Source organism: Monodelphis domestica, chromosome 4, assembly GCF_027887165.1.
Source record: "Monodelphis domestica isolate mMonDom1 chromosome 4, mMonDom1.pri, whole genome shotgun sequence".
In the NCBI taxonomy this organism is placed as follows: Eukaryota; Metazoa; Chordata; class Mammalia; order Didelphimorphia; family Didelphidae; genus Monodelphis; species Monodelphis domestica.
The window spans coordinates 155,682,993-155,708,594 of NC_077230.1; the positions used below are offsets into that span (position 1 = coordinate 155,682,993).

The window sequence follows — 25,602 nt, forward strand, 5'->3', positions numbered from 1 at the left end:
GGCAATATTTTTTCACCCCCTTTCTATTAGCTAAAAGTCAGGAAAATAGCTAATAAGGGAAAAAAAAAACTTTCAAATGTCTATATATGGCATTTTCTCTCCTGAAACATTCAAGTTTGTCAACCTTGCCTTATGAACAATAACAAATGGTAAAATGTGCCTCAGATGACACTCTTGAGAAGACAGTATATGAATGTCTTCATGTTTTTTCATTAACAAGTGGACTTTTGGTGGGTCACCTAGTTTATTCTTATTTGAAAAAAACTAACTGGATTTCCTCTGGATCAGCCTCTTACCTTCTCATGAGAAGAAATCAAAACCAATATTTTAATTAAAACTATATAGTCACATGTGAAAAATAACTGACTTCCTTCTGAAAATTTACTCTTCAGAAAGGGGAGGGGGTATGGAATCCCTGAGAACCTAGCACATCTCTTGATTTCTGACGATCATTGGATCTTAGAGAGGTAGACATCTAATACAACCTTTCCCTAACCCCTGTTTTACAAATGAAGAAAACCCAGGTCCAAAAAATTTATGATCACTTGGGTTTTTTTTATCTACTTAAATATTTTCTTCAGTTCATCATAGGGCTTATTCTGTTCAAGCTGACTAAGTTTGCCCTGAATTGAGTTCTCAGCAACAAAACTAATCTTTCCATCATTATAATCCAAATTATGCAAACCACACATAGGAATTTATGGCTTAGCCCAAAGGTTTGGCCTTCCTAAGTGTACATCCTTGGCATTTTGAACAGCTTTATCTGCAATATTTAATGAAAGCTTTTAAAGATTAGTCTGGAAACTTGAACCTTGGAAAGAAAGATTTAGGAAGTTAACACTACAAATCAGTTTACATTTGGCAAGGCAAAGCTCAGGAACATAGAGGGCTTGCTCACATTTTCTGCTGTCCATGAATTTTGGCAATAATTTTCACACACAAAAAAGGGTTCTTTGTTCTGTTTTTATTCTGAATATATTCACAATATAATGAAATAAACCCATTGCCTATATTGAAAGGAGAGGGAAAATCAGCAACTCTTTAGTTTCTAGTCAGTTTTAGAGTCCATTAGCCAACTGAAAACTGAACTAAAGACCCCTCTGGTTTTTGTCCACTGAGGCCACATACTATTTTCTAGATTTAAAGCTTTGGATGACTCTTGCCCATTTTCCTCCAGTGATGAAGTGTCATCTGCAAGGATTGTTGTTTGATTGTTCCATATGGTCCCAGTTTCTTTGCAGTATTTTAATTTTGTTCCTTCTAATGTCTTTAGCCGTGAAAATCAAGAAGCCAATCAAGACAAAGTTCCGTATGCCTGTTTTTAATTGGGTTGCTCTAAAACCCAATCAGATCAATGGAACAGTCTTCAATGAAATTGATGATGAAAGAATTCTGGAGGTAATCATGCCCATAGTGAGCAGAGCTTTACTTTCTGATCTGTCCAGCAAAGGTAATTTGGCTCAGCCATGATAAATCTCACCTTGGGTGTGATTAATATTAATATTTCCAGTTACACAGAGGGAAACTACATCTGTAGATCCTGGGCTAGAATAGACCTCAGAAGCCATCTGGTTCAACCTCTTCATTTTACAGTTGTGGAAATTGAGATCCAATGAGATTAACCAATTTACCTAAGGACGTCCAGGTGATAATTGTCTGAGGCAGGAATATAACCCAATCCTTGACTGCAGAGCTAGTGTTCTTTCATGTGAGAGGTTGTAATATTCATTAAGCTCCTGAAATGTACTGTGTTAGGCATAAATATGACACAATCCTTGCTCTTCATATATTGTAGGATTACATGAAAATCTTCTATTATCCATGCTGCAAATGCATAAGGATCCAAATATCACATGAAATGAACCAATTACTTTGGATAATCAAAATTCATAGCTTTGGCCATCTTAAGCCAGTTTAATTAGCTTTTTAAAAATAATCACTTTTTACCTGCAAATAGTCATTATTTTTAATGCACTCAGGATTGAAGTCTCATTCCAATTAAACTAGGAAAAGATCCAAGGCCTTGGACTGGGGCAAAATATTAAACAGAAACTTCTAGATCTCTGATAAGCATAGTGCTTAATACTTGAAAAACTCTCCAGGGGTTTTCTAAGTAAATTATAAACAGAGAACCAATTTTCCAATTTAACTTTTCTTCCTTCAGGATTTAAATGTGGATGAATTTGAGGAAATATTCAAGACAAAAGCCCAGGGTCCTGCTATTGATCTTACTTCAAGCAAACAGAAGATAACCCAGAAAGGATCAAACAAAGTAACATTACTAGAAGCAAATAGGGCCAAAAATCTTGCCATTACATTGAGAAAAGCTGGAAAGACTGCAGATGAGATATGCAAAGCAATTCACATGTAAGTTAAAGGCTTATTACGGCAAAAACTGAGTCAGGTATAGGGAAATAAAAAGCTATATAAAGCAGTTATGACTTGGCATAAAACAGAATTGATTCCTCAGGGATAAAAAAGTCCAATTATTCATGATATCTATAAGCAACAGATTTCCTTTAAACAGAAAAAGTTAGCTCTGAGTTCTATCACATACTAATGCTAACACAAAAATTATCTTAGAATTCAAATGAGGAGTTAATGTATCTTATTTTATCTTTTAGTGTATTAAGTGACTCTCTTATGTTGTCATGGTACAGTAGTTCTACAAATATATCCAATATGAGATTTACATGTGTTAGGAAAAATGCGAGATGGTCAATTGTCTACAGAGTATCTGAATTTAAGCCACATTTGTTGGACATAAGCTACATAGTATCTTTGGAGTGATCTAATTGAATGTTGGATACAAATATGACTTGAGCATATCTGAAAATTCATAAGAAGAGGAATGTGTTTTCTGATTTCCTTCAGCATATTTTAGACTGATCTTGAACTCAGCTCACTTTCAACCTTAGATTGTATTGACTATGTCACATTAATTTAATTGCTTACTAACAGCATCAAACCAATTATTTGAACTATGGTGACCTTAATATGGGAAAAGAACACTATTGAAAGTGTTTTGTGTGCTAAAAAAGCCTCAGGATTTGGACTATATGATGCCAAAATAATATCCTATTGGCATATCGCTATTTGTTTTATTTAGAGATGCAGAAGTCTCAGACTTCTAGGAATACTTAAAGATGAACCCATTTAGGAGTCCGGGGGGATAGGGTTAGTGGATGCCACTAAATAAGAAATAGGTTCCCCCCACTCCCCCACCCCGGCCACCTCTTGCAGCACTACCCTGTCTTATTCCTCAGATTTGACTTAAAGACCTTGCCGGTGGACTTTGTGGAGTGTTTGATGAGGTTCCTGCCAACCGAGAATGAGGTGAAAGTGTTGCGGCTCTATGAGAGGGAAAGGAAACCTCTGGAGAACTTGTCGGATGAAGATCGGTTCATGATGCAGTTCAGCAAAATTGAAAGGCTCATGCAGAAGATGACCATCATGGCCTTCATTGGGAACTTCTCTGAAAGCATCCAGATGCTGACACCTGTAAGTGGGGGGCAGCAAGCTGAGTACCAGCCCCAAACAGTAGAATTTCTCTGAAATGCACATGTTTACTACAACTTTTTTTGAGCCTCTTGCCTATTTGTTCAATCAGATTTCAGTTCAATCAGTTAATTCAATCTACAAACATTTAAGTGTTCACTGTGTGTCAGGCGTACACTAGATGCCAAAATAGAGATACAAAAATGAAACAGTCCTTGCCCTCAAGGAGCTTACATTTCACTGGCAGCTTACATGTTCACAGATTAATAGGTCCCATATACAAAGTAGAGCTTAATGTCCAAGACGAAGAATGCCAGATGGAGGAACCAGCACAGGAAGTGGCAGCTGAACTGAGCCTTACTGGCAGCTAATTCCAAGAGATGGAGGTGGGAGATGGAATGTTCTATGTGGGGAACTGCAAGTAGGACAATGTAGCTGAAGCACAGAGTTCTTGAAAGGGAATAATATGCTACTAGTCTGGGAAAATAGGCTGAAGCTAAGTTTTGTAGGGCTTTACTGTGCCAATAAAAGGTTTGTTTGTTTGTTTGTTTTTAATCCCAAAGGCAATGGGGAACCATTGAAGCTTCTTGAGTAAGGAAGTGATATGGTCTGACTTGTACTTTAGAAATATCAGTTTGGCATCTGTATGGTGGATGGATTGGAGGAGGAGAAGACTAGATTACAATTAGTTAGAATCCTCTCTAAAGGCATTGCTCCAAATGCTTAAGTTGTGTATTGATTACTGTAAACTCCCTTTGAGCCTGGAAAGTTCATCTGCAATAACCAGGATTCCATTGCTCATTGATGATGAAAATGTCAGTTTTCTTGGAGGAGGGAGGTTCTTTGTGGTCACAAGCATCCCTTAGGCATAGCTCTAAAAATAGTAGGAAGGAGGATATGGAAATTGGACTTCCCAATCACTGTCAAACCTGGTCCCCACCAAAACAACCATGTCTTCTGATGGGATTTTCTCCCAAAGTCCCTGTTTCTATTAAAAATAGGCATTTTATTTGCAATTCTATAAAAAAAAATTACTCTTATGAGAATTTGTCAAGTTCTCTTTGTGGCTAGTTAAAATTAGCCATTAATCTCTTAGCCAACTCAGAAAGTCTAGCATAAAGTAATTTAACTCAGACAGGTCATTTGTAAACTATTAGTTATTTTCCAGTTCAAAACTGAATGCTTCTTGCTTATCCAGGGAACTTTTTTGTTGAAAAAGAATAAAAGTTGACAATTATGCAATGTTTTGAGATTTGCAAAGGGCTTGATATACAGCATTTTCATCAACAACCCTGTGCTGTAATTACTTTAAGTATCATTATCTCCATTTCACAGTTAAGGAAACTGAGGCTCAGAAAGAGTATGACTTTTCTATAATCAAACTAGTTGTATGGCAGGATTTGAGCATAGATCTTACCAATTCTCAGACCAAATCTTCATCTACTACATGACAACTTTTTTTTTTAAAACCCTTACTTTCTGTCATAATAACAACTCTAAGGGCAAAGGTTAGGTAGAGGGGTTAAGTGACTTGCCTAGAGTCACACAGCTAGCAAGTGTTTAAGGCCAAATTTGAACCCACGTCTTCCCAACTCCAGGCTGGTGCTCTATTCATTGAACCACTTAGCTGCTCCATAACTCTATCTCTTTTTTTTTCTTTTTTTATAGTATTTTATTTGATCATTTCCATGCATTTTTCATTAAAGACAAAGATCATTTTCTTTTCCTCCCTCCCACCGCCCGTGGCCGACGTGTGATTCCACTGGTATCATATGTGTTCTTGACTTGAACCCATTGCCATGTTGTTACATAACTCTATCTCTTAAGGATAATCATACCTATCTTACCTCCCTTCCTTTTTTTTTTTATCCTTCCCTGTAGATTAAAAAGTGGAAATATTATTGCACAATGAAATGGTGAGCTGGGAAGATAAGAGCTCCCTGGATGGTGCTATTGGCTTTTTACTATGGGGAATGTTTGAGTAGCTAGGTATATATTTTGAGAAAATTCAGTTTTAAAAATAATTACCTAAAGTAGTGTTTATATATAATGACATTGCGACTATAGACATATGTGTAGGTTGAAATTACTGTGTTCAGATACAGTGGCAGTTCAGGATTGAGAATCCAAGAGCTGGATAGAAGTCCAGTTTTTTGTTTCAAATGCTAGTCTCTAGTTTTGCAAATGTTAACGTGTCTCTTTTTTGCTCCTTTTTTTGATGTTAATCTAGCAACTGCATGCAATAATAGCAGCGTCTGTCTCAATAAAGTCATCTCAAAAACTCAAGAAAATTTTGGAGGCAAGTGAAAGTTTTTTCCCCCTCTTTTTTTTAATATACATCTAAAAAGTTGCCTTTCAGTCACATTCTTTCATGCGCCTATATATAGCAACACCTGGGGCACCAAATCAACATGCTTCTCTTTTGTTTTTTATTCACCATACAGATTATCTTGGCTCTTGGTAACTATATGAATAGCAGTAAACGGGGAGCAGTTTATGGGTTTAAGCTCCAGAGTTTGGATCTGGTAAGTGAAATGGAAGAAAACAAATAATCTGAAAGAGAAGATATGAGAGAGACAGAGAGAGACAGAGTGAGAGAGAGAGGGAGAGAGGGAGACAGAGAGAGACAGAGAGGGAGGAGGAAGGGAAAGAAAGGAGAGAGACAAAGACAGAGTTCAGAGGGGGGGGAGAGGAGGGAGTGGAAGAGAAGGGAGAGAAAGAAGGTGAGAGACAAAGACAGAGTTGAGAGAGAGAGAATGAGAACTTAGTTATTGAGTGGTACAAAGAAAGGTTTCATGTGATGTACTCTCCAGTGGGATCATGAGATGAACTCCAGGCAAACAGAATTTAGCAGCAGGCTGAATTATCATCAAAAGCAACATTGATAGATATGTCAGTTTGAAAATGAGATGCTAGAACCCAAGAACCTCTTCTTCCTCCAACCTCACCTTGTTATGGACCATTGAGTTTACCAGCCTTAAATCAAAGGAGGTCAAGGCTGTTTGGAAGGTCAGAACCAAGGGATGCTAAAGCACAGCTGGATTGGAGAAGCTTGCACAACACCTTTCTCCCTGATCTACTTTTGAAACAGGGTCGTCACCTGGCTGTTGATGGGGGGTGGTTGAGGTACAAAACTGACCTTAGATCATTTCAATTTTTAACCTAGATGAGTGGGGAAAAAAATCAGTCTCGTCAGAACAAAGCAAAGGGGTGTGAAATACAAGTAGGGGAGTTAAAACTCACTGGCTGGGGAAGTCCAGTGCATTAAAACACCAATGGATTAATTTACCAAAAAGTTTTTGACTTCCATCTGGAGTCTTAACTATTAGGTCCTTACCAGATTTCATCTGGGAATTCCTGAGAAAGTGGCCATCCTGTGGTGTTGCTGTTTTCTCCTTTTTCTTCTCTTGTGTTTATCCCAATTATAAAAGAACAACACTGGTGCTGAATTATTCAAATCTTGTGGTCCATATTTTCTATGCCTGAACCTAAACTCCCTTCTCTTTGACTCACAGCTTCTAGATACCAAGTCGACGGACCGAAAGCAAACCCTGTTGCACTATATATCCAATGTTGTACGAGAGAAATATCACCAAGTGTCCCTCTTTTATAATGAACTTCACTATGTGGAGAAAGCTGCTGCAGGTAAATGATATTGCTTGGTTGTGTTCTCAGTTTATGATGTGGTGCAATCTGGCTTCTGGAATTATCTGGGTGTTGGTCAGTGCTCAGCCAGCTAGCTAATCAGGGCTCAGTTAGCCAAAGCCTTAAACAACAGAATTTTCAAATACGTTCTCTTATTTGAGAGGGCAAATTCAGAAGGGGAAGAGAAGAGAACAAGCATTTGTTAAATGCCTACTATGTGCCAGCCACATGCTTTACAAATAGTCCTTATCAATATTTCATTAATCCTCCTAAATCACCCTGGGAGAGAGGCGCTATTTTTAAATTTCCTTTTTACAATTGAGAAAACTGAGGTAGAAGTTAAGTGACTTTCCCAGTCACATGGAAAAGGAGCAAGCATTTATTAAGCATCTACTATGTGTCAGGAACTCTGGTGAGGACATTACAGATATCTTATTTGCTCTTCCTGTCAATCCCAGGAAGTGTTTTAGTATCCATTTTGCAGATGAGGAAATTGAGGCAGAGATTAAGCAGTTTACCCAGGGTTATTCAGCCAATAAGTGTCAAAGGAGGACTTGAACTCAGGTCTTCCTGAGTCTAGGCCAAGCACCTGCATCATGCTACCTGGTATCAGAATGTTTTTAGGACATTCTGATGAACATTCTAATGAAAAATGGTATCTTTCTGAGGTCATACCTATGAAGCTTACAGAATCTTGGAGTTAACAGGACATATCTAATCCAACCAATCTGAGGTTTATGTCTCATTTACTTTTTCATCCAATTAACAGGCTCCCGTTTTGTTCTTTGCTGGTCTTTGAAATTTTCTAGCAAGAAAAAGAACCTCTTAGTTATTTTTCTTGCATCTTAGGATCATAGATCTAAAGCTAACAGGAATCTTGAAGGCCATCTAATCAAATTCTCCCATTTTATAAATATGGAAACTGAGTTTCAGGGAAGTAACAGTGACTTGCGCAAGGTCACATAGGTTGTGAGTGTCGGGGTTGATAGCTGAATTCATGTCCTCTTACTCAAAAGTCATTATTTGTTTCACTGGACTGAGCCCTGTTCTTTAGAGCCAGTGCTAGGAGTATGTGTTAGAAAGCAGATGATTGTTCAGTTCAGTATTTCAGAAGACGGAGAGGGATTATAACCCAGAAATGTAGCCAACTAGTTGGAGCAATCAGCATTTGTGTTCCTTCAGCAAATAAAAACAATTATGACTACCACCTAGTTAGCAAGAATAAGTCATCAAAATAAAAAGCTACCCAATGTGGCCTTCTTCCTAGGAGCCACACTGCAAACAGACTTCTCAGGGTAGGATCTTGGTGTCCCATGTATCCTCCATGCATGTGGCCTTTTCTCCTGAGTTCTCTTCACAAAGATTTTCAATTCAGCAAGCAAGTAACAATTACCTGCTATGTGCCAGGCCTTGGTGGTACTGGAGATGGGGAGAGGATTTGTGATTTTATTGATTTAGGGAACATCTCTATTAGGACACTCCTTGTATCCAGTATAGGTTGGCATCCTCTCTGCTACTTATGGTCTTAGTTGCTTAGGGCATTGCAAGGTTAAAGAACTTGTCCAGCATCATACTGGATAGAGTCGATATGTGTTTAAGATAGGACTTGAACTCAGTTCTTCCTGTTTTTCAGGGTCAGCCATCTACAATTCTAGGTGTCAGATATATAAATAGAAAATGAAGTAGTCTACATTTTTAGGGAGCTCAAATTTTAGGTGGTCACTAATTAGGAAACAAAGAGAAAGAAGGAAGAAAGGAAGGAAGAAAATTCAAAATAAATATATACTCTTAGACTTAGACTTCCCTCCATGCTGAGTAGCATAGGCTTGATCTAATCTCAAGTTTACCCAAAAGGCTCTTTATGTCCCTTTTCATGTCTTAGAAAAAAAATCACCAATATTGTTTATGTCTCAGTTTCAAAAACTATGGGAACAACCGAATCCCTTGGGCCAGGTTTAAGCCTGTCTTAATTAGGGTACCTTTCAACCAGTTACAGATGATCTAGAAAGAAATGCTGCCTAGGAAGCCAGTGCACTGGATTTTAGAGATCTTAACATGGATTAGGGGGAGGGGGATGTAAAAGTTTTAAAAACATATATTATTTTGATAACTATTTTGGTATAATTTGTTTCTTCTGTAATAGTCTATGTATTTTATTTTGTGCATTTAAAAAACATGATTTTGAGGAGGAATGCATACTCTTGTCATTGAGAACCTTTGAGGGAAGGGTTTTTTGCTGGTCTCAATTGATGATCTCTTTCAATTTTTTTTCCTTGATTCAGTGTCTCTGGAAAATGTCCTCCTGGATGTCAAGGAGCTCCAGAGAGGCATGGACTTGACCAAGCGAGAGTATACAATGCATGACCACAACACCATGCTGAAAGACTTTATCCATAACAATGAAGGGAAGCTCAAGAAGCTACAAGATGATGCTAAGATTGCACAGGCATGCAATGTGACCCCTAACTCATCCCCCAAATAATGTTTCCCTTAGAATGTGGAGGACTCTTTTTACATAGCTTCCCACTATCTTCTGGTCCCTGTCTTTATGTCTTTGCCCAGTGGCTAAACTACTTGAATAGCTATGCGAGTCAGATAGACTGGATGGTGTTGCCCAAAGTAGTCCTGGTTATCAGTAGATTATAATCAACACCACCATAACATTGCAGAGTCCCACTGTGAAGTCATTCCCCTAATCAATTGCCAGAGACACACCTGGAAATGTTGAAGGATCTTTTGGTAAAAGGATTTTTTCTACCCTTTGAACTTTCAGTTGAACAACTTTGTTGTGGTCTGCCTATGACCATTCACTGTTGTCCCCTTGATAAATCCTTCCAGGAAGTTGGTCACTACATCCAGCTTCCTATAACACCTAACATGGTACAATCTCACAGATGCCGCCAATCTGGCTCCCTTATTATTTCTGCTGCTCCCTGTCCCCAGAGGTAGAAGGATAACATAACAAGACATTAGCCCTTAAATACAGCTACCTAAGTGGCTTTGGTTCATTGAGAGCTTGCTGCAGTAACAGCGCCAATATCTGCCTACTGCCTCCTTCCCCCATTGATTCCAATCTCTGTTCCACTCAGAACAACCCTTGGGACTTTTATTCCCTGCAGGAGTCCATCCTCTAAAAGACTATTTAGAATTTATAGTTTATGAATTTTGACTGCCTAGGAACATAACTCCCACATACCTTTTTTGTTCCAATAGAACAAATTGCCCCTGTACCATTTTTTCAAGAGTGTTTTCTCAGACTCAATTCATATTAGGCTATATGGGGAAAGTTTAGGTCATAATCCTCATGTGATTTATCCATTTCCTTCTTTTCCTAGCAACTAATAGTTTTCCATTTATTTAAGTTTGTCTTTTTTTCTCTAAAGAAAATGCTTTCTTCTCCTTTTCTTATATTTCATGCATGTGTCTTAGTAGATAGACTTTCAAGTTTTTCTATCTCTTTTTGCTATGGTATTTATCTATTTAACTATTATCTATTTATATTAAATTATATTTTACTTTCTCCTATTGGGTTTTGTCCCCGTTTTTGCTTTGTTCAGTCTGTTTTGATGGAAAACTCTGGATGCATCTTTGAGAAAACGAGATTAAGTGACTTTCCCAGGGTCACACAGCTAGGAAGTATCTGAGGCCAGATGTGAACCCAGGACCTCCAGTCTCTAGGCCTGTCTCTCAATCCTTTTAACCACCTAGCTGCCCCCTAGAATAAATAATTTTTTAAAAAACAAAAGCAAATCCTGGAATTTATGAAGCTTAGGAATGTGTCCTCCTTTGCAGGATGCCTTTGATGATGCTGTAAAATATTTTGGAGAAAATCCCAAGACGACGCCACCCTCTGTCTTCTTTCCAGTCTTTGTCCGGTTTGTTAAAGCTTATAAGGTAAACAGGAACACTTTCTGTTTCCCCCTGTACAGCCTGTCTGATTGACAGCTAGATGGGCCACAAGAATAGCCAGTGTCCTATCATGAGGCAAATCTTCTGGCTTCAGTAGAGACTTTCCCACCTTGACTCATGGGGTTTCATTGTTCCTGAGCATTTCCACTTCCTTTTGCTGGACTGAATGCCTGCTTGCTGTTAGCAAAGTGTGGGTGACATCCTCCTAACTGATGGATCCAAGGGTATACTGGGTATCAGACAGTCTTGGTCTATCTTTGGGTAACAGACATCATGCTAAGGACCAGCATCATTTTATCATAGTCATGGTGACACCTTGTGGCCACTCTTGTAGCTCAGCCTCAAACAATCCATAACTCCCTATCGCTCTAATGATGGAAAGCATTTGAACTTGTCCAATGCCAAATAGAATATGTGCACTGTAGTGAAGGAAATTTTTTTCTGCTAATCCAGGAAAAGGCCTTGAGGCTAGTTGTCATTTTAAGGCAAAGAGAAAATATTCTGATGGCATTTTCACTTTCTAAAGTATTCTCATCCCAGTGCAATTGCTTCTGGGAAGTGGAAGGAGAAGAAAGGGAAGGGAATAACCATTTGCTGAGTACTTACCAGGTACTTGATACTGTGCTTAGCTTTTTTTTTAACTGCATTACTTCATTTAATCCCCACAACACCCTTGTGAGGTAAGTGCTATTATTGTCCCAGTTTTACAAATGAGGGAGCATGAGGCACACAGAGATTAAGTGACTTGCCCAAAGTCATATAGCTAATAATAATGATGATGATGATGAAATCTATTTGATCCTCTACAATAGTGCTGGGAGTTAGGTGCTATGGTTATCTCTGTTTTACAGATGGGGAACTGTGAAATAGAGATATTAAGTGATTTACCTGTTGTCACACTATAGGAAATGTCTAAAGCCAGATTTGAACTAAGGTTTTTTCTTATTCCAGGCTCCGCTGCCTCTAAAGTTGTTTTCTGGCAACTTCATGACATATGTTAGGATGATGTTTATCTTGTGCTGTTAATAGGGGGTTCCTATTACTTGTCCAAGGTGTAAGTCACAGACTCAGAATTAGAAGGGATTGCAATGACCACTTAGGTAAACTGGTCCCTGTGGCACCTCTGCCACATCCCAAATGAGTGATCAGCCACTTTTTGCTGGAATTCAAACTTCCTGAGAGGTGGAAACCCAGTGTTGGTCCATTCCACTTGGAATTAACTCTGTTAGGAGGCTTTTTCCTACATCAAACCCAAATCTGCCTCTCTGGAGCTTCTACTACTTATTGCTCCCACTTCTGTGGTCTGGGACCAAGTAGAAAAGAAAAGTCTAGTCCCTATTCATGATAACCCTTTAAATGCTTGAGGTCAGCTATCCTGCTTCCCCCATTTTCCACCGCCAACCCCTGCAAAAAACCCCCACAAAACAAACTTCTCTGTAGCTCATCATGTGTTTATTGAATGTTTACTATATGCCAAGCACTTCTCTAGGGGCTGGGAACACAGAGATAATTCCAGTTCTTTCAGTTCTCTTCTGGCAGAATCCTAAGGCCTCTCGCCATTCTGACTGCCCTTCAGAATATCTTCACAAGAATTTAGATAGCAACTATAGTAGACCTAGTACTTTTCTAGGGACTGCAAGGGTGGGCACAAAGGAAATAGAAGAACATTCCTCTTCCCTTTAAGGGAGCTTATCATCTACCTGGGGAACCTAACAGGCTTCATAGAATTGTCATAGTCCAGGCCTCAGAAGTACTTAAAGATCATCTAGTTTATCTGCCCTTGTTTTATAGATAAATTGAGGCACAGAAAAAAGAAGTTGACGGTCACACAGAACTTTAATGACGAATTGGAACTTGAACTAGATTTACTGATTCTGTGCATTCAAATTCACATTCACAGACACAGACAGACAGACAGACAGACATACGCACACATATGTACTGATCTCCTTTATATATAAGGTATCATGCTGGGTCCTGTGAAAAATACAGAGAATAGACCCTGGCCTTCCCTGCCAGTAGTTTATAATCTAGTGGAGGAAATATGACAAAGATACAAAGAACTTTAACTCAAGGTGGAATGGGATAAATGCTAGAAGACAGATTCAAAGAGCTTGGGGAGGGCAACTTTTAAACTGGGGCATCAGGAGGATGAGAGGTAGCATTTGACCTGGGTCTTGGTACTACATAGGGTTTGACTAGATTAGAATGGAGGAAAAGAACATTCTAGGCAGAACAAATATAGTCAAGGACATCGCAGGGGACTTGGAAGAACCCAGGTTTAAATCTGACCTCAAACACTTATTACCTGTGTGACCATGGGCACATCACTTAATCGACTTCTGCCTCAGTTTCTTCATATGTAAAGTGAGGTGGGGCCTGACGACCTCTCAGGGCCTTGCCAACTCTAACTCTACTATACTTTGATCCTATAAATAACAGGTTATGGAACCAGGAAACTCTATGGTCTTGGTGTGGAGTCCAAGCTAGATGAAAGATCAGACTCCTTGACTCTAAAATGACTTAAGAATCTGCCAAACCACAAACTATAAGTTCAGGAGAATGCACAGAAGGACAAAATACAAATATGAATGCTAAGGAGTTTCAGAGTAAAGGAGTGATTAGAGCAGACTGGAGCTAAACCCAGACGGCTTCCTAGAAGCCATGGAGTTTGAGTTCGGCTTTAAAAGTGAATGATCTGGCCTGGAGATTCCTAAAAGGGCAGTGGCAAATCTTGATTTAAAAGTTTGGAACCTGCTAAAACTCCATTTGTGCTTTTGGTTTCTTCACTGGGCTACTCTTAAATCATTACCTACCCAAACCTAACCCCTCGTCATGGACTATTTAAACCCAATTCCCTTGTCCCTTTCTTTCAACAGCAAGCTGAGGAGGAAAATGAACTGAGGAAGAAGCAGGAGCAGGCCCTCATGGAAAAACTCTTGGAACAGGAAGCGCTGATGGAGCAACAGGACCCAAAGGTATGAAATCTCTTCAGGAACTACTCACTAGTTGGTGCCCAAAGAGTAGGGAGGACGCCTTGTTGCCACTAGTGGTAGGTGATAGAAAAGCTTGCCCTGAATCTCCTGGGTACCAATCCTGGCTCTGATGAGGAGAGCAGGGAGAGATCATCTCATCCACCCACCATGAGAAATGAGCCGTGAAGACCACTTACCAGGTCTCTCTCCTGTCATTCCTAATTGGGAAAAAGGTTGTTTAATCCTTCTGCACAACTATGCCACTGTCTAAAAACCTTGCAGCTGGATGGATTGAGCAAATATCTATTAAGTGCCTGCTTTATGCAAGGGATTTTGCTAAGTCTTACAGGAAGACAGGGGTAAAAAGTATAAGACATGAGTCCTACTTACAGCAAAATGAGACTTCTATACTCATAACTACAGTGCAATGCAAGGCAATGTGAGGCATGAAGAGCAGGGAAGACATTCCAATCAGAGAGAACAAAAAGCAACACTATGGAGGCAAAACTAATGCTCATAGCTCTCTGAAGTCCTCCAGTATAAGAAATTAATAGTTGGTATCTCTTTTGTGCAAGCCTGTTCCTTGACACCAGGTTGGTATTTCATGCCTTTAAAAAAAATAATCCAGAATTGTAGTTTTCCTTCCCCTCTCTTAAAACATCCTCTTGATGCCATTTCATTTCAGTAATCCAGTGAGGTTTCTTTTACTTGAGTTCTAGATGATAGAACAGGGCTGTTTGCCTTCTGTTTAGCAAAGCAATCCTTTATGTGTTTAGTTTCCTGGAATTTCCAGAAGGTTGATGGGCATCACTGATCTCTTTCCTTTTATTCCAGTCTCCTTCTCATAAAACCAAGAGGCAGCAACAGGAGTTAATTGCCGAATTAAGAAGGCGGCAAGTGAAGGATAACAGACATGTATATGAGGGGAAAGATGGTGCTATTGAGGATATTATTACAGGTAAATGAGCCTTTTTATCCTAAACCAATGGAGATTCCCCACTGACTCCCACCTACACTTGACTGCATGCAACAGACCTTGCCATATGTGCCCAGTGTTTGCCCAGTAAGTCTGATTCTGTTCCAGTGCTGGAACACTGTTCCAGTGTCCAGTGTGGACAGTGGCTCCTCAGGTGTGCAGCAGTGTTGCCATGATGTGAATCTCAAGCTACAGTGTGTTGCCCACCTATCTAAACCCAACAGACTTTCTCCCAAACTACTTTGACCCTTTCTTTCTGACACCTCTTATCTCTGAATCCTTAAGGGGGCTCTTTCACTTAGACAATGATTTTCTGTTTCTTTCATTGAGTTCCCATGACCACTCTCCCCTCCACCACCTAATAAGTTTAAGTAGAGAAAACCGATTATACCTCAGCATCCCAGCATGCCTTTCCAGACATTCTCAGGAAGTCTCACTCCTCTTGGAAGTCTGCTGTCAATGGCAGAGAAGCTTATGCTGTCATTAAAACAGACTTAATAGATTGAACCCTATATATTAATCCATACTCTGCCTGTTGCCCCCAGTTTTTAGAAATTCTCAGTTTTCCCTGTGCCCATTTTTATGGCAGTGGCAAGAGTCTTTCCTTGCCTTCCTACTCCACAGTTTAGCAACTCTTTGGCTTTTGCTTCTCTGATATTGAAAATTCAGCCTTGTAGATAAGCATCTCTAACTAACAGACTTATAAAAGCTGGTCACTTCAGAACCTGTACTTCCTGCCTCCAAATTCTTGCAGAAAAGGAAGCAAAGGAATCAATTGGCTTGACTCCTCCTCCAAGCAAAAGTACCTCAATAGAAGACTTATGCAAAATATCCCAGAAGTCTTAGTGCAGTATAAACTTTTTACTTTTGAAAACTACACTAATATTTTTGGAAAAACCCACATATAGATATTTATTAAGCATCTTAGAGTTTCCCTGAATTTCCAGTAGGTTGTGATGTGTCATTGATCTCTTTCCTTTTATTCTAGTATCCTCATAGAACCAAGCAAGCATCATGCTTAGGTGCCAGAAATGCAAAGACAGAAACAAAATGGCCCTGCCTTCAAGGAGCTTGTGTTCTGTTGGAATATGTAGTATGTACATAGTGTTGTATAACAAAGTCTTGAACTTGGAGTCAGAACATCCAGATTTAGAATTGGAAGGATCCTTAGAAAACTTCTCATCTATCCTCCCCCAGCCCCATTTTACAGATGAGAACTCAGAGCTCAGCACTCTATTCACTGTACCACCTAGCTACACACACACACATACACACACACACACATACACACACACACACACACACACATTCAAATTTTGTCAGGTGACTTGGGTAACCTTACCTCTTTGAGGATCTGAGTTTGTCAAATGGGAAGCTTAGACTTTATTTTGTTAAATGTTCCTTCCTACCTCCCAAAATCTCACGAAATATGGACAGACAGAGATGTACATGTACACAAAACCATTCATTATGGAATAGCACCAGGTCTCAAAAGCCATCAAAAATGATTTGCTGCAGGCTAAGCATAGAGAGCTCATTTGGAACATATTAGGTATTTTCTATATAGAATCAAAAGAACACCAAAGCCTCATGTTTGATACAAAGACCGCAGCTACTGAGTGAGGTAAGAATTTGCGAGTCAATAAAAACTATTAGGAGAAATGGAAAACAGTCTGGCACAAACTTGGTACAGTCTAACATCTCACACCCCATGTAAAGAGAAGGTCTAAAAGGATACGTGGCTTAGACATAAAAGGTGACATCATAAAACAGATTAGAGGAACAAGGGTCTAAGGAAGGGGGAATGGTTCCTGACCAAACAAGGGATAGAGACAATCAAGAAGATGAAATGGGCAATTTTGATTACATAAAATTTTAAAGTTTCTCCACAAAAACAACAACAACAACAACAACAAAACTGAAATTTAAAAGGAAATAGATAATGGAAAAAATTATCTCTGTAGCAAGTTTCTCTGATTAGGGCTTCATTTATGAGATATGTATGAAACTGATTCAAATTCAGAAGAATAAATGCTATTCTCTAGTTGATGAGTGGTTAAAGAATATGAACAGGTGATTTTCTAAGGAAAAAATTCAAATTCTCAATTCTCCATGTCATATTTAAAATATTTAAATCATTTCTTTGAGGCAGCTAAGGTGGCTCAGTGGATAGTCAGGCATAGAGATTAGAAGCTGTAGGTTCACGTCTGGCCTCAGATATTTCCTGGCTATGTGACCCTGGGCAAGTCACTTAATGCCAGTTTCCTAGCCCTTACCACTCTTCTGTCTTGGAAACAATTCATTGTATTGATTCTAAGACAGAAGGTAAAAGTTTTTTAAAAGCTTCAAATCATTAGTGAAATATAGAAAATGAAAATGAAAATAACCCCAAGGTTCCACTTCACACACATTTACCGAATAGTACTATAAATATCTCCAAATTTTAAAGCCCAGATTTTTTTCCCCCTTTAATTCTTTGGTGCTCTCTACCTCAGCCCTGGGGGGGAAGTAGAACTTGAAACTTATAGAATGTAAACTCCTTGATGACAGGGACAATTTTATTTTGGTCTTTATAACCCATTCCCTAGCACAGTGCCTCACCCTCTGTTTGGTAAATGCTTGACTAAGACAGGGGGAACTTTTTTCTTCACTGTAAGAACATCTTAACTTGGGCTCCAACATGCAGTAGCTTTGTACATTCACTAGCCCTTTGGTCCTTCATTTTACCAGCTTGCCTTTCCAGAAGGGTGTCTGTATAGTTATTGAAATGAATCAAATGTACATTTGTGATTCACCTGTGGCATAATCATTCACCAAGCTGAAGAGGTTGGATCCCTGCCCTCTCCCTTCCCCTAATGCTCTGGTTATAATAGCTGCCTTTTTAACTACCTCTTTATCCCAGGGCAGAATTTGCAAATCTTCTAGTCTCTAAGTAGCTGACCACTGGCCCTTGGTGATCCCTGTCCTCCTTGCCTCCCCACCCCGACCCGATCATTAACAAAGCACTAACGAATGCAGTCAATCTCTGCTTCTTACTCTGTTCTATTTTGTTTGTCTTGTTTGGCTGTTATTTTCCATGCAGTGCTGAAGACTGTGCCCTTTACAGCCCGTACGGCCAAGCGTGGCTCTCGGTTTTTCTGCGAACCTGTACTCACTGAGGAATTCCATTACTAAACTATTACTTTTTCACACCTGATGCTCTTAAAAGGTTGCTGTAGATTTTTGACCCATTATCTCTATCTGTGTGGATATCGAACAGGGTCCGATGAATTGTAAATGGATAGCATGTTTCTGGTGTCCATGTGGAATTCTGTTTCATGTTGTTCCTATGTTGCACGGATTTGCATTCAGTCACCTCCGAAATCCTCATCACCACCCTCATGATGACCTTATTCATCTTCATGTTCCAGAGATGTCTCTGGTCTGTGTGAGAGAGCCACGGAATAGCAAGTTTTGAAAGAGTCAAATGTTTCTATTGGGGGAAGGGGAAACCAGGATCATAACTTGTGGGAATCAGTTTTATACATCATTAGAAATGAAAAGGACCTTGCTAGCTGTGTGACCCTGGGCAAGTCACATAACCCCCATTGCCTAGCCCTTCTGCCTTAGAACCAATACATAGTATTGATTCTAAGATGGAAGGTAAGGGTTTAAAAAAGAAAGAAAGAAAGAAATGGAAGGGACCTTACCTTGAAAATCCCCTATTCTAGGCTCAGCTAGGTAGCTCAGTGGATAGAGAGCCAGGTCTGGGAGTGGAAGGACCTGGCTTCAAATTTGGCCCCAGTCACTTCCTAGGTGTGTGACCCTGGGCAAGTCACTTAACCCCAATTGCCTATCCCTTACTGCTTTCTTGCCTTAGAATGGATTCTTAGTACCCATTCTAAGACAGAAGGTAAGGGTATAAAAGAAATCCTCTCTTCTACCGTTCTCAGTTCATAGCTAAAAACACTTGAGAGCTAGAAAGATAGTAAGAACATTTAGCTTCAAATCAGGGATCTAGTTTTAATACTGATTAAACTAAAACTTTGGCACAATTACTTGACCTTTTACTATTTGACTGTCCCCCTAAATAAAATGGGAATAATATTAGCTACTTCACTCTTTATTTAGGATATCTTGGCAGTAAAAAATACTTTTCTATTGTAGACAAAGTATTCTGGAGCCATCGAATATGTTGTTTTTTCCTCACTTCCAAAAGGGGCCACAGCCAGTTCAGAATTGTGACAGTTTACTTGCTTTCCTAGGCTACTTCACTCAGTCTTTAGATATTTAATACTGTGTAGTAAAACTGGTAGAGCATGGAATAAATGAGTCTCCTCCACCTGAAGTGTGCATGGACTGTAAGAGACAACATCCAGGTTCCCTTTTTGCCTTGTGAGAATCATTCAAGACCTTTCCCATTCATCAGTGTCGTGTGTGCCGTCTTGCCTGGCTAACCAGCATGTGCATGTAAGATCGTCCTTAGAAGAAGGGGAATCAGACTGATGTCTTGGTTATGTCATTCATCATGCCATCATTTGTGCCCAGTCCCATGCCACATCCAGAATACTTCTTCCAAGTCAACTTCATGGTTATTTCTTGGGTTACTCTGCTGAGTCTCATCACCAGAAAATTGGCCATTGGGTGATTAAATTTTCTGGCTCTAGTCAGTCATGAAGACTGTTTACAAAGAGTGCAAAGGGCTCGATTTCTAAATTTGTTGATACCAAATGAGACCGCATACATAAAGTGCTTTGCAAACTTTGAAAATACTAAACAAGCCTTAGTTATTCTTCATTCCAGTGAAATCACTGCTCTTCTCTGAAGTACTGAAGAAAACAGTGGTAAGGGGCGGATGAACTGCCAGTGCATCCCAGGAAACGTCAGTGTTGTGAAAGTCTCTAGAAATGATTCAACATTTCCAAACCATGAACTAGTCCACTGTAGGGTCCGGCCACAGAAGAGACTAAGTTCTTTGGGATGCCAGATAATGTAGGTCATGGACAGTGGATAAAACAGATGAGCTGAGAAAGAGAAATGGTGACTTTCATTCATTTTCAGTATACATGTCTGTAGGGGATGCACCCTACTGAAAAGGACTTGGAGCTGGGCACATGTGTATCAGGCGGCATTAACTGTTAGAAGAATGCACTTTAACCAGTGAGGGGTGGGGGTGGAATCTAAAAATGAATGTGTTCTTGCTCCGTAGCGAACTTAACTCAGCAGTGCTAATTAATCATGTTGTGGATCCTAATCTGCTTGGCCATTGTTTGCTCTGTCAAGTGAATTTGTTGGATTATCTTCCTGGAGCCAATCTTCAAAGCAGCTTGGAACTGGGTAGTCAGAGACCAAGGGGGAGGGAAGACCATCTCACTCTTTTCTTGCACATCTAACCCCAACTCCTAGTGGTGACTTTCCGCTCTCTTGTTTTGTTGGCTAACCTGCCTGGGATTTTTAAACATTGAGTTGAGTTGCTCTTCATTTTCATCCCATTTTTACTTAACCATCATTTTGTGTTTTGTTTTGTTTTTTTTTCTGTTTAGCCTTAAAGAAGAATAATATCACTAAATTTCCAAATGTTCACTCGAGGGTAAGGATTTCTTCTAGCACACCGGTGGTGGAGGATACACAGAGCTGGCAAGCATTACTTTTTACTTAGCTTCCTCCTCTCTCTGTATATGCCAGACCAATGACTGTTAATGTGACTGAGGGAAATACTGGGGAGTCTGTCTCATGAGAATTCATTCCATCTCACATTCTAAAGATGTGGCCTTTATTCACTCCTTTACTTAAATACTTATTATGGAGGTTGTACCCTCTATAATATGGTGGCTTGGCTGAGGGTGTTCTGTGGTAGTTTCACTTGCTTTGGGTACAGGGGTTCCACTTTTTCTCTGCCACGTGATTTATGCTCCTGATTTTTCTTCGCTCCCAACCTCCTAATTTCAGTTAATAAAGAAAATATCAGGACTGGGGGGATTCACCTCCAACCTTTTACATTACAAGGGCCTCTGAGAACTTGGGTGGTTTGGGCATTAAAAGTTAGACCCATCCCGGACAAAGAAAGGAGTCGACTGTCTTTCCATTCTCATTCCACACAATGAAGCTTGAAAACCACTCATTCTGTATGCGTTTACTCTTGTTGGGCTATGAAAGTAGAACCAGTTTTCAGTGAGTGGAGGTGGAGGGAGAGAGAGAGGGAGAGGGAGAGGGAGAGGGGAGACAGAAAGAGAGAATTTATGTGAGAGTGAATTTATTGCTTGCATAACTCCAGGGGACAGACAGGTAGGTGGTGGGATACAAAAGCCCCATTGAAGTTTTCTTCTAGTTTGGATTTTTTTCTCCTTTGGAGGAATAGTCTTAACTAACCACACTAGCCACTAGTGCAAGTTACCAGTAAAGCAGTGGAAGTAGAAGATGGAAATCTGAAACCTGCTTCCTTCATTTCCCTGATTCTTGTCCCCTTCCAAAGGTGGTGGCCTCAATACAGAACCTTTTTTGTCACATTATCTACTTCTGAGCATGCTCCCATGAATTCCTCTAATTCAGCCTGAGGGCTAGGACCAATCATACTTTGGCAGAAAGATATAGAACTCTATATATAGTGAAGTAGATATTGATGACTGGCATGTTGTCCCCTATGGCAAACCACTGATTAACCAGAATGCTCCCTAAGGGGTGGAAGTATTCGATGAAATTTTCTGGGCACCTGAGAACTGACACCCCTACCCCAAACTTTTTTGATATCAAGTTTGATTATTGCATGTCTTCATAATGTGAATTTCCTACCTTAGTTATAATATCACAAAGACAATGGAATCTTTCTTTGCTGCTTGAAGACACTATGGTGCAATGGATGACCACTGTATAGTTAATAACAAGAGTGGTGACGATGATGCCAATGAGAGCTAACATTTATAGAGTGCTTACTGTGTGCCAGGAACTGAGCTAAACACTTTAGAATTATTTTCCCATTTGATCCTTACAACAACTGGAAGGTAGCTTCAGTTATTATTCCCACTTTTTAGATGGGGAAACTAAGGCAAACAGAGGCTCTGTTGTTTTCAAGGAAGTAGCACTTTGGGCTAAATGTGTACCAACTCCAGGCCATACTTTGACAGTTGCATTTTAAAATACATCCCTGCCTGGTATGAGTTCATTTTCTTCTCATTAGCCTTTATATTCTCCTAAAATCAAGCACAAAAAGAAAATTCATAAAGCATAAAAAGCATGAAAAGAAAATTTTAATCCAAGGTTCTAGTTAATCAAGATTTTGCTAAATGTGGTCATCATAAAGTTTCAGGGCTGACCAGCTTAAGGAGATTTGAATCCCTCCTTCTCCGAAAGGGTAGGCTATAGAATTGGGGCAGATTTCAAGCCTTGAAAATCAGATTCTACCATGTGACATCCATTTCCAAAGCAGAAGTTGCCCCTTAGAATAGGGAGCAGTTTCTTTGTCCAGTGATCTCTGGCAGCTTGGGAAACTCAAGTATATCACATCCATGAGGGACTGCCATTGACTCTCATCTTAAAGGGGAAAATTAACAGTTTTTCTGTTTCTTTTTTGGTCACCATGAAACTCATTACAATGGCTTGTGATCAAATTATCTGTTTCTGGATTATTAAAGTCTCAACTGTTTCCAGTTGTTGTTCCATTTCAAACTAGAAAGTTAGACTTTCCAACCAGTAACTAAAATCCCCTTTAAAAAGTATTTTTCCCCTAGAAGCCCACAACCCTGCCAGCATCCTAGCCCATTTGGGGGGAATAAAGAAACTAGAACCCGTTCATTTTGTCATTGGCCTCACTTTTGAGCTCAGTGACTTTAAGGCCCTTTGTCTAATCTTCCTACACAAGCTGCTTTGATTGGCTGCCAGCAGGACTTTGTTTTGTCTAGACACATGGCATGAAGAGCCACGTCCCTCTGACTGCCTTTTCCCCTCTTACAGATCTTAGAAACCAGCCATACAGACGAGCCGATGCGGTGAGGAGAAGTGTCCGGCGACGTTTTGATGATCAGAATTTGCGCCCTGTTAATGGTGCTGAGATAACCATGTGAGCCAGACCCGCCTGCATGTGTAAAGTGGAGGGTGGACTTCGATGAGAACCATGTCTGTGGGAACTCTGCCGGCTACCATTTAAAGCAGCCTTGAATACAGCTACATTCTGAAGGGCCACCATGAGGCCTCAAAATTGCATAGGAACTTTAAAAAGAAGTAAAAAAGATGGGCTCTCCATTCAACCATAGTTAACAAGTGCCTAAGATGAAAGTACCTGCTCAAATTAATCAAAGCAATAGGACTTGATTTGATTGGGTATCTTTTTACACCAATATGTTATTCAGTGTTTTTAACCAAAATGTAAATGTCACGTTATCTTTTTGTTACCTGCAACTTACTGATTGTCTTATGGCCCACCTTGGTTTCTTGACAGGCTGTAAATAACAAATCTTGGGGCGAGATCTGCTGTGGATCCCTTTTGGCTTTTCCATATGTCTCTGTGCTGTCTAATAAGGAATTTATCTTGCGCTTCAAATAGCAATTCTCTCTAGGTTGTGTATCAGAGGGTCTGGGCTGCACGAGGGGAGCCATTCTCAGAGGGACTTTTCCTTCTAGACACAGCCAAGCCCTGGTCAAGTCTAAAGAGGATGTGAGGATATGTGGTTTCACGAACACACACACGAAGAGGCACCCAGTCTTCATTTTCACATGACTTTTTCTGTGTGCAATGCCCTACATGGGACAGTTTGAAGGGTTAGACTGCAACACTACCCCAAAATGCAAGATGTATTTATGATACCGTGTTCTTCTGAGAGAGGCAGCTTATAGTATATTTATTAATTAGCATTAAGCTATTAACATCTCAGTAATCAGTATTAGGATTTCCAAGGACCATTATAGTTCAGTTCTGAGCACCGTGGACAGTCACGTGCCTTGGCAGGAAGAAGGTTGCTGGACCCACCGCCAACAAGCGTTTGGATTGCATCTTCCATCAGCAGAGTGGGGCTGAGTTGACTAGGTCTTGTTCTCTTTTGACAATCGTGTTTGATTTTTTTTTTTTAACAGAGATGAGGGTGCATTTGACTGCTAGACCTAAAGAGATTCCAAAGGCTAGTCTCATGCTCCTTCTCCAGAGTATTTCAGGGGGAATTGGGGATTAATGTGTTGGGGGTACATGTATTTGGATGAAGTGAGGGAAAGGCATATGCAAAATGAGAATGAAACGCAAGACAAGCTCACTCTGCAGGGGCAGGGCAAGCCATTGTTTTACTTTGGCTCCTTTTGGGGCAGGGCACTTGATCTAGTTCAATGGCCAAACCTGGGGGGGACTGAAGCTAAAAATTGAAATTTTGGAAGATAAATTCTGCTTCTGGCTTATGGTAGCATTTCATCAATATGTTAATTGTAAAATTTATTGTATAGTATTTAACCACTGAGTTCTTTTTCTTTTATGTTGTGCTTAAGTGAACCCCGGTGAAGGTCTCATTTTCCTTGGATGATGTGTAGTTATATGATAATCTGTTTTTAAATGTACAGATATTTTGCTACAAAATTGGTGCCGTTTTTTATGGTTTTTACACCTCTCTTAATTCCCACTTTAGCCTTTGGGTAATAATGTAAATATTGTTTAAAAAACTGCATCAACCTGTGCTATACAATCTGAATGTTATTTTAACTTATAGTTTGTTTTTTATATTTAACTTCAAGGGCAGTTGAGGGATCAAAGTTGTCACAATTTTTGCTTATCATATTTACTGAAAGTTTCATTTCAAACTTCGCCCTGCTAGCACATCTCCAGAAATGTGTACTCTACATGCTCTCAAAAGAACATGCCAAGATTATGTCTCTGCTGACATAAATTGGATATCGGGCCTATGAAGCAATGATTTTAACTATGAAATGGAATTCAATTTATTGGTTTATATTTAAACACACCAGTGTTTCAAAGCTCAGTGCTCACAAGCATCCAAAAGCATTGCCATACCACATGTATTTATTATTCTCCATTTAGAATGGACCATAACATTGGCATGTTCTTTTCATTTCATTTTGTTTTCTTGTAATGGGCCTGCTTCTTAGCAATATTAGAAGTGTTTTATAAAAGCAGTTCATGTTCCTTTTCTGGTCTGTTCATGGCATATGAGCAAATAAACTATTTACACTACTATACAGCAATGCACTGATTTTTATTGGTCAGAATATCGGAGCAGGTGTTTCTCATTAGCGAATCCTCTAGCCCTTTCAGTGTCGTACTGCTAGCCGTACCTTATGGAGAAACAACTAATTCAGAATGTTGCTAATCTCTTGCCTGACTTCCTGGGTCTGGTGCTAGTTTGTAACCTCACATTTAAAGTTTGTTTCTACTCTTTCATCTGCCGTCCTCTCTCAAATGGAGACACGAGAAGTATTGAGGTGTTCTACACAAATGGGGAACGTGAGCCAGAAAGCAATTTATCCCTGGAAATTGTTACAAAGTAGAAAGGGAGCTGATCAAGACTCCATTTAAGAAGTTATTGGTTCATCATCTAAGTGAAAGGCACTGTATTTGGTGCTGGGGGCATACAAAAGGAAAAAATGAATCCTTTCAAGGATTTTCTACTCTCCAGATACAATGCATGTATG

General features: G+C 39.7%; 1 protein-coding gene across 6 annotated transcripts in view; it reads left to right on the top strand.

The window, feature by feature from the left end:
* Positions 1 to 25,149, top strand: part of FMNL2 (formin like 2) — a 399,412-nt gene extending 374,263 nt beyond the window's left edge. Inside the window, exons 16-28 of one of the 6 annotated variants that reach the window (XR_001629939.2) lie at positions 1,274 to 1,398; positions 2,165 to 2,367; positions 3,267 to 3,501; positions 5,729 to 5,797; positions 5,943 to 6,023; positions 7,014 to 7,143; positions 9,426 to 9,589; positions 10,936 to 11,037; positions 13,932 to 14,030; positions 14,862 to 14,985; positions 18,086 to 18,211; positions 20,526 to 20,572; positions 22,930 to 22,945. Coding sequence is in view for 5 of the 6 variants with exons in the window: in XM_007494164.3 (XP_007494226.2) it covers positions 1,274 to 1,398; positions 2,165 to 2,367; positions 3,267 to 3,501; positions 5,729 to 5,797; positions 5,943 to 6,023; positions 7,014 to 7,143; positions 9,426 to 9,589; positions 10,936 to 11,037; positions 13,932 to 14,030; positions 14,862 to 14,985; positions 22,930 to 23,039 (1,442 nt within the window). In the remaining variant the exon portion in view is untranslated. Of the gene's footprint in view, positions 1 to 1,273; positions 1,399 to 2,164; positions 2,368 to 3,266; positions 3,502 to 5,728; positions 5,798 to 5,942; positions 6,024 to 7,013; positions 7,144 to 9,425; positions 9,590 to 10,935; positions 11,038 to 13,931; positions 14,031 to 14,861; positions 14,986 to 18,085; positions 18,212 to 20,525; positions 20,620 to 22,929 lie in introns of those variants that run through there. The other 5 variants (XM_007494168.3, XM_007494166.3, XM_016433631.2 and 2 more) reach the window with 5 other exon arrangements.
* The last annotated feature ends 453 nt before the right edge of the window (positions 25,150 to 25,602 follow it).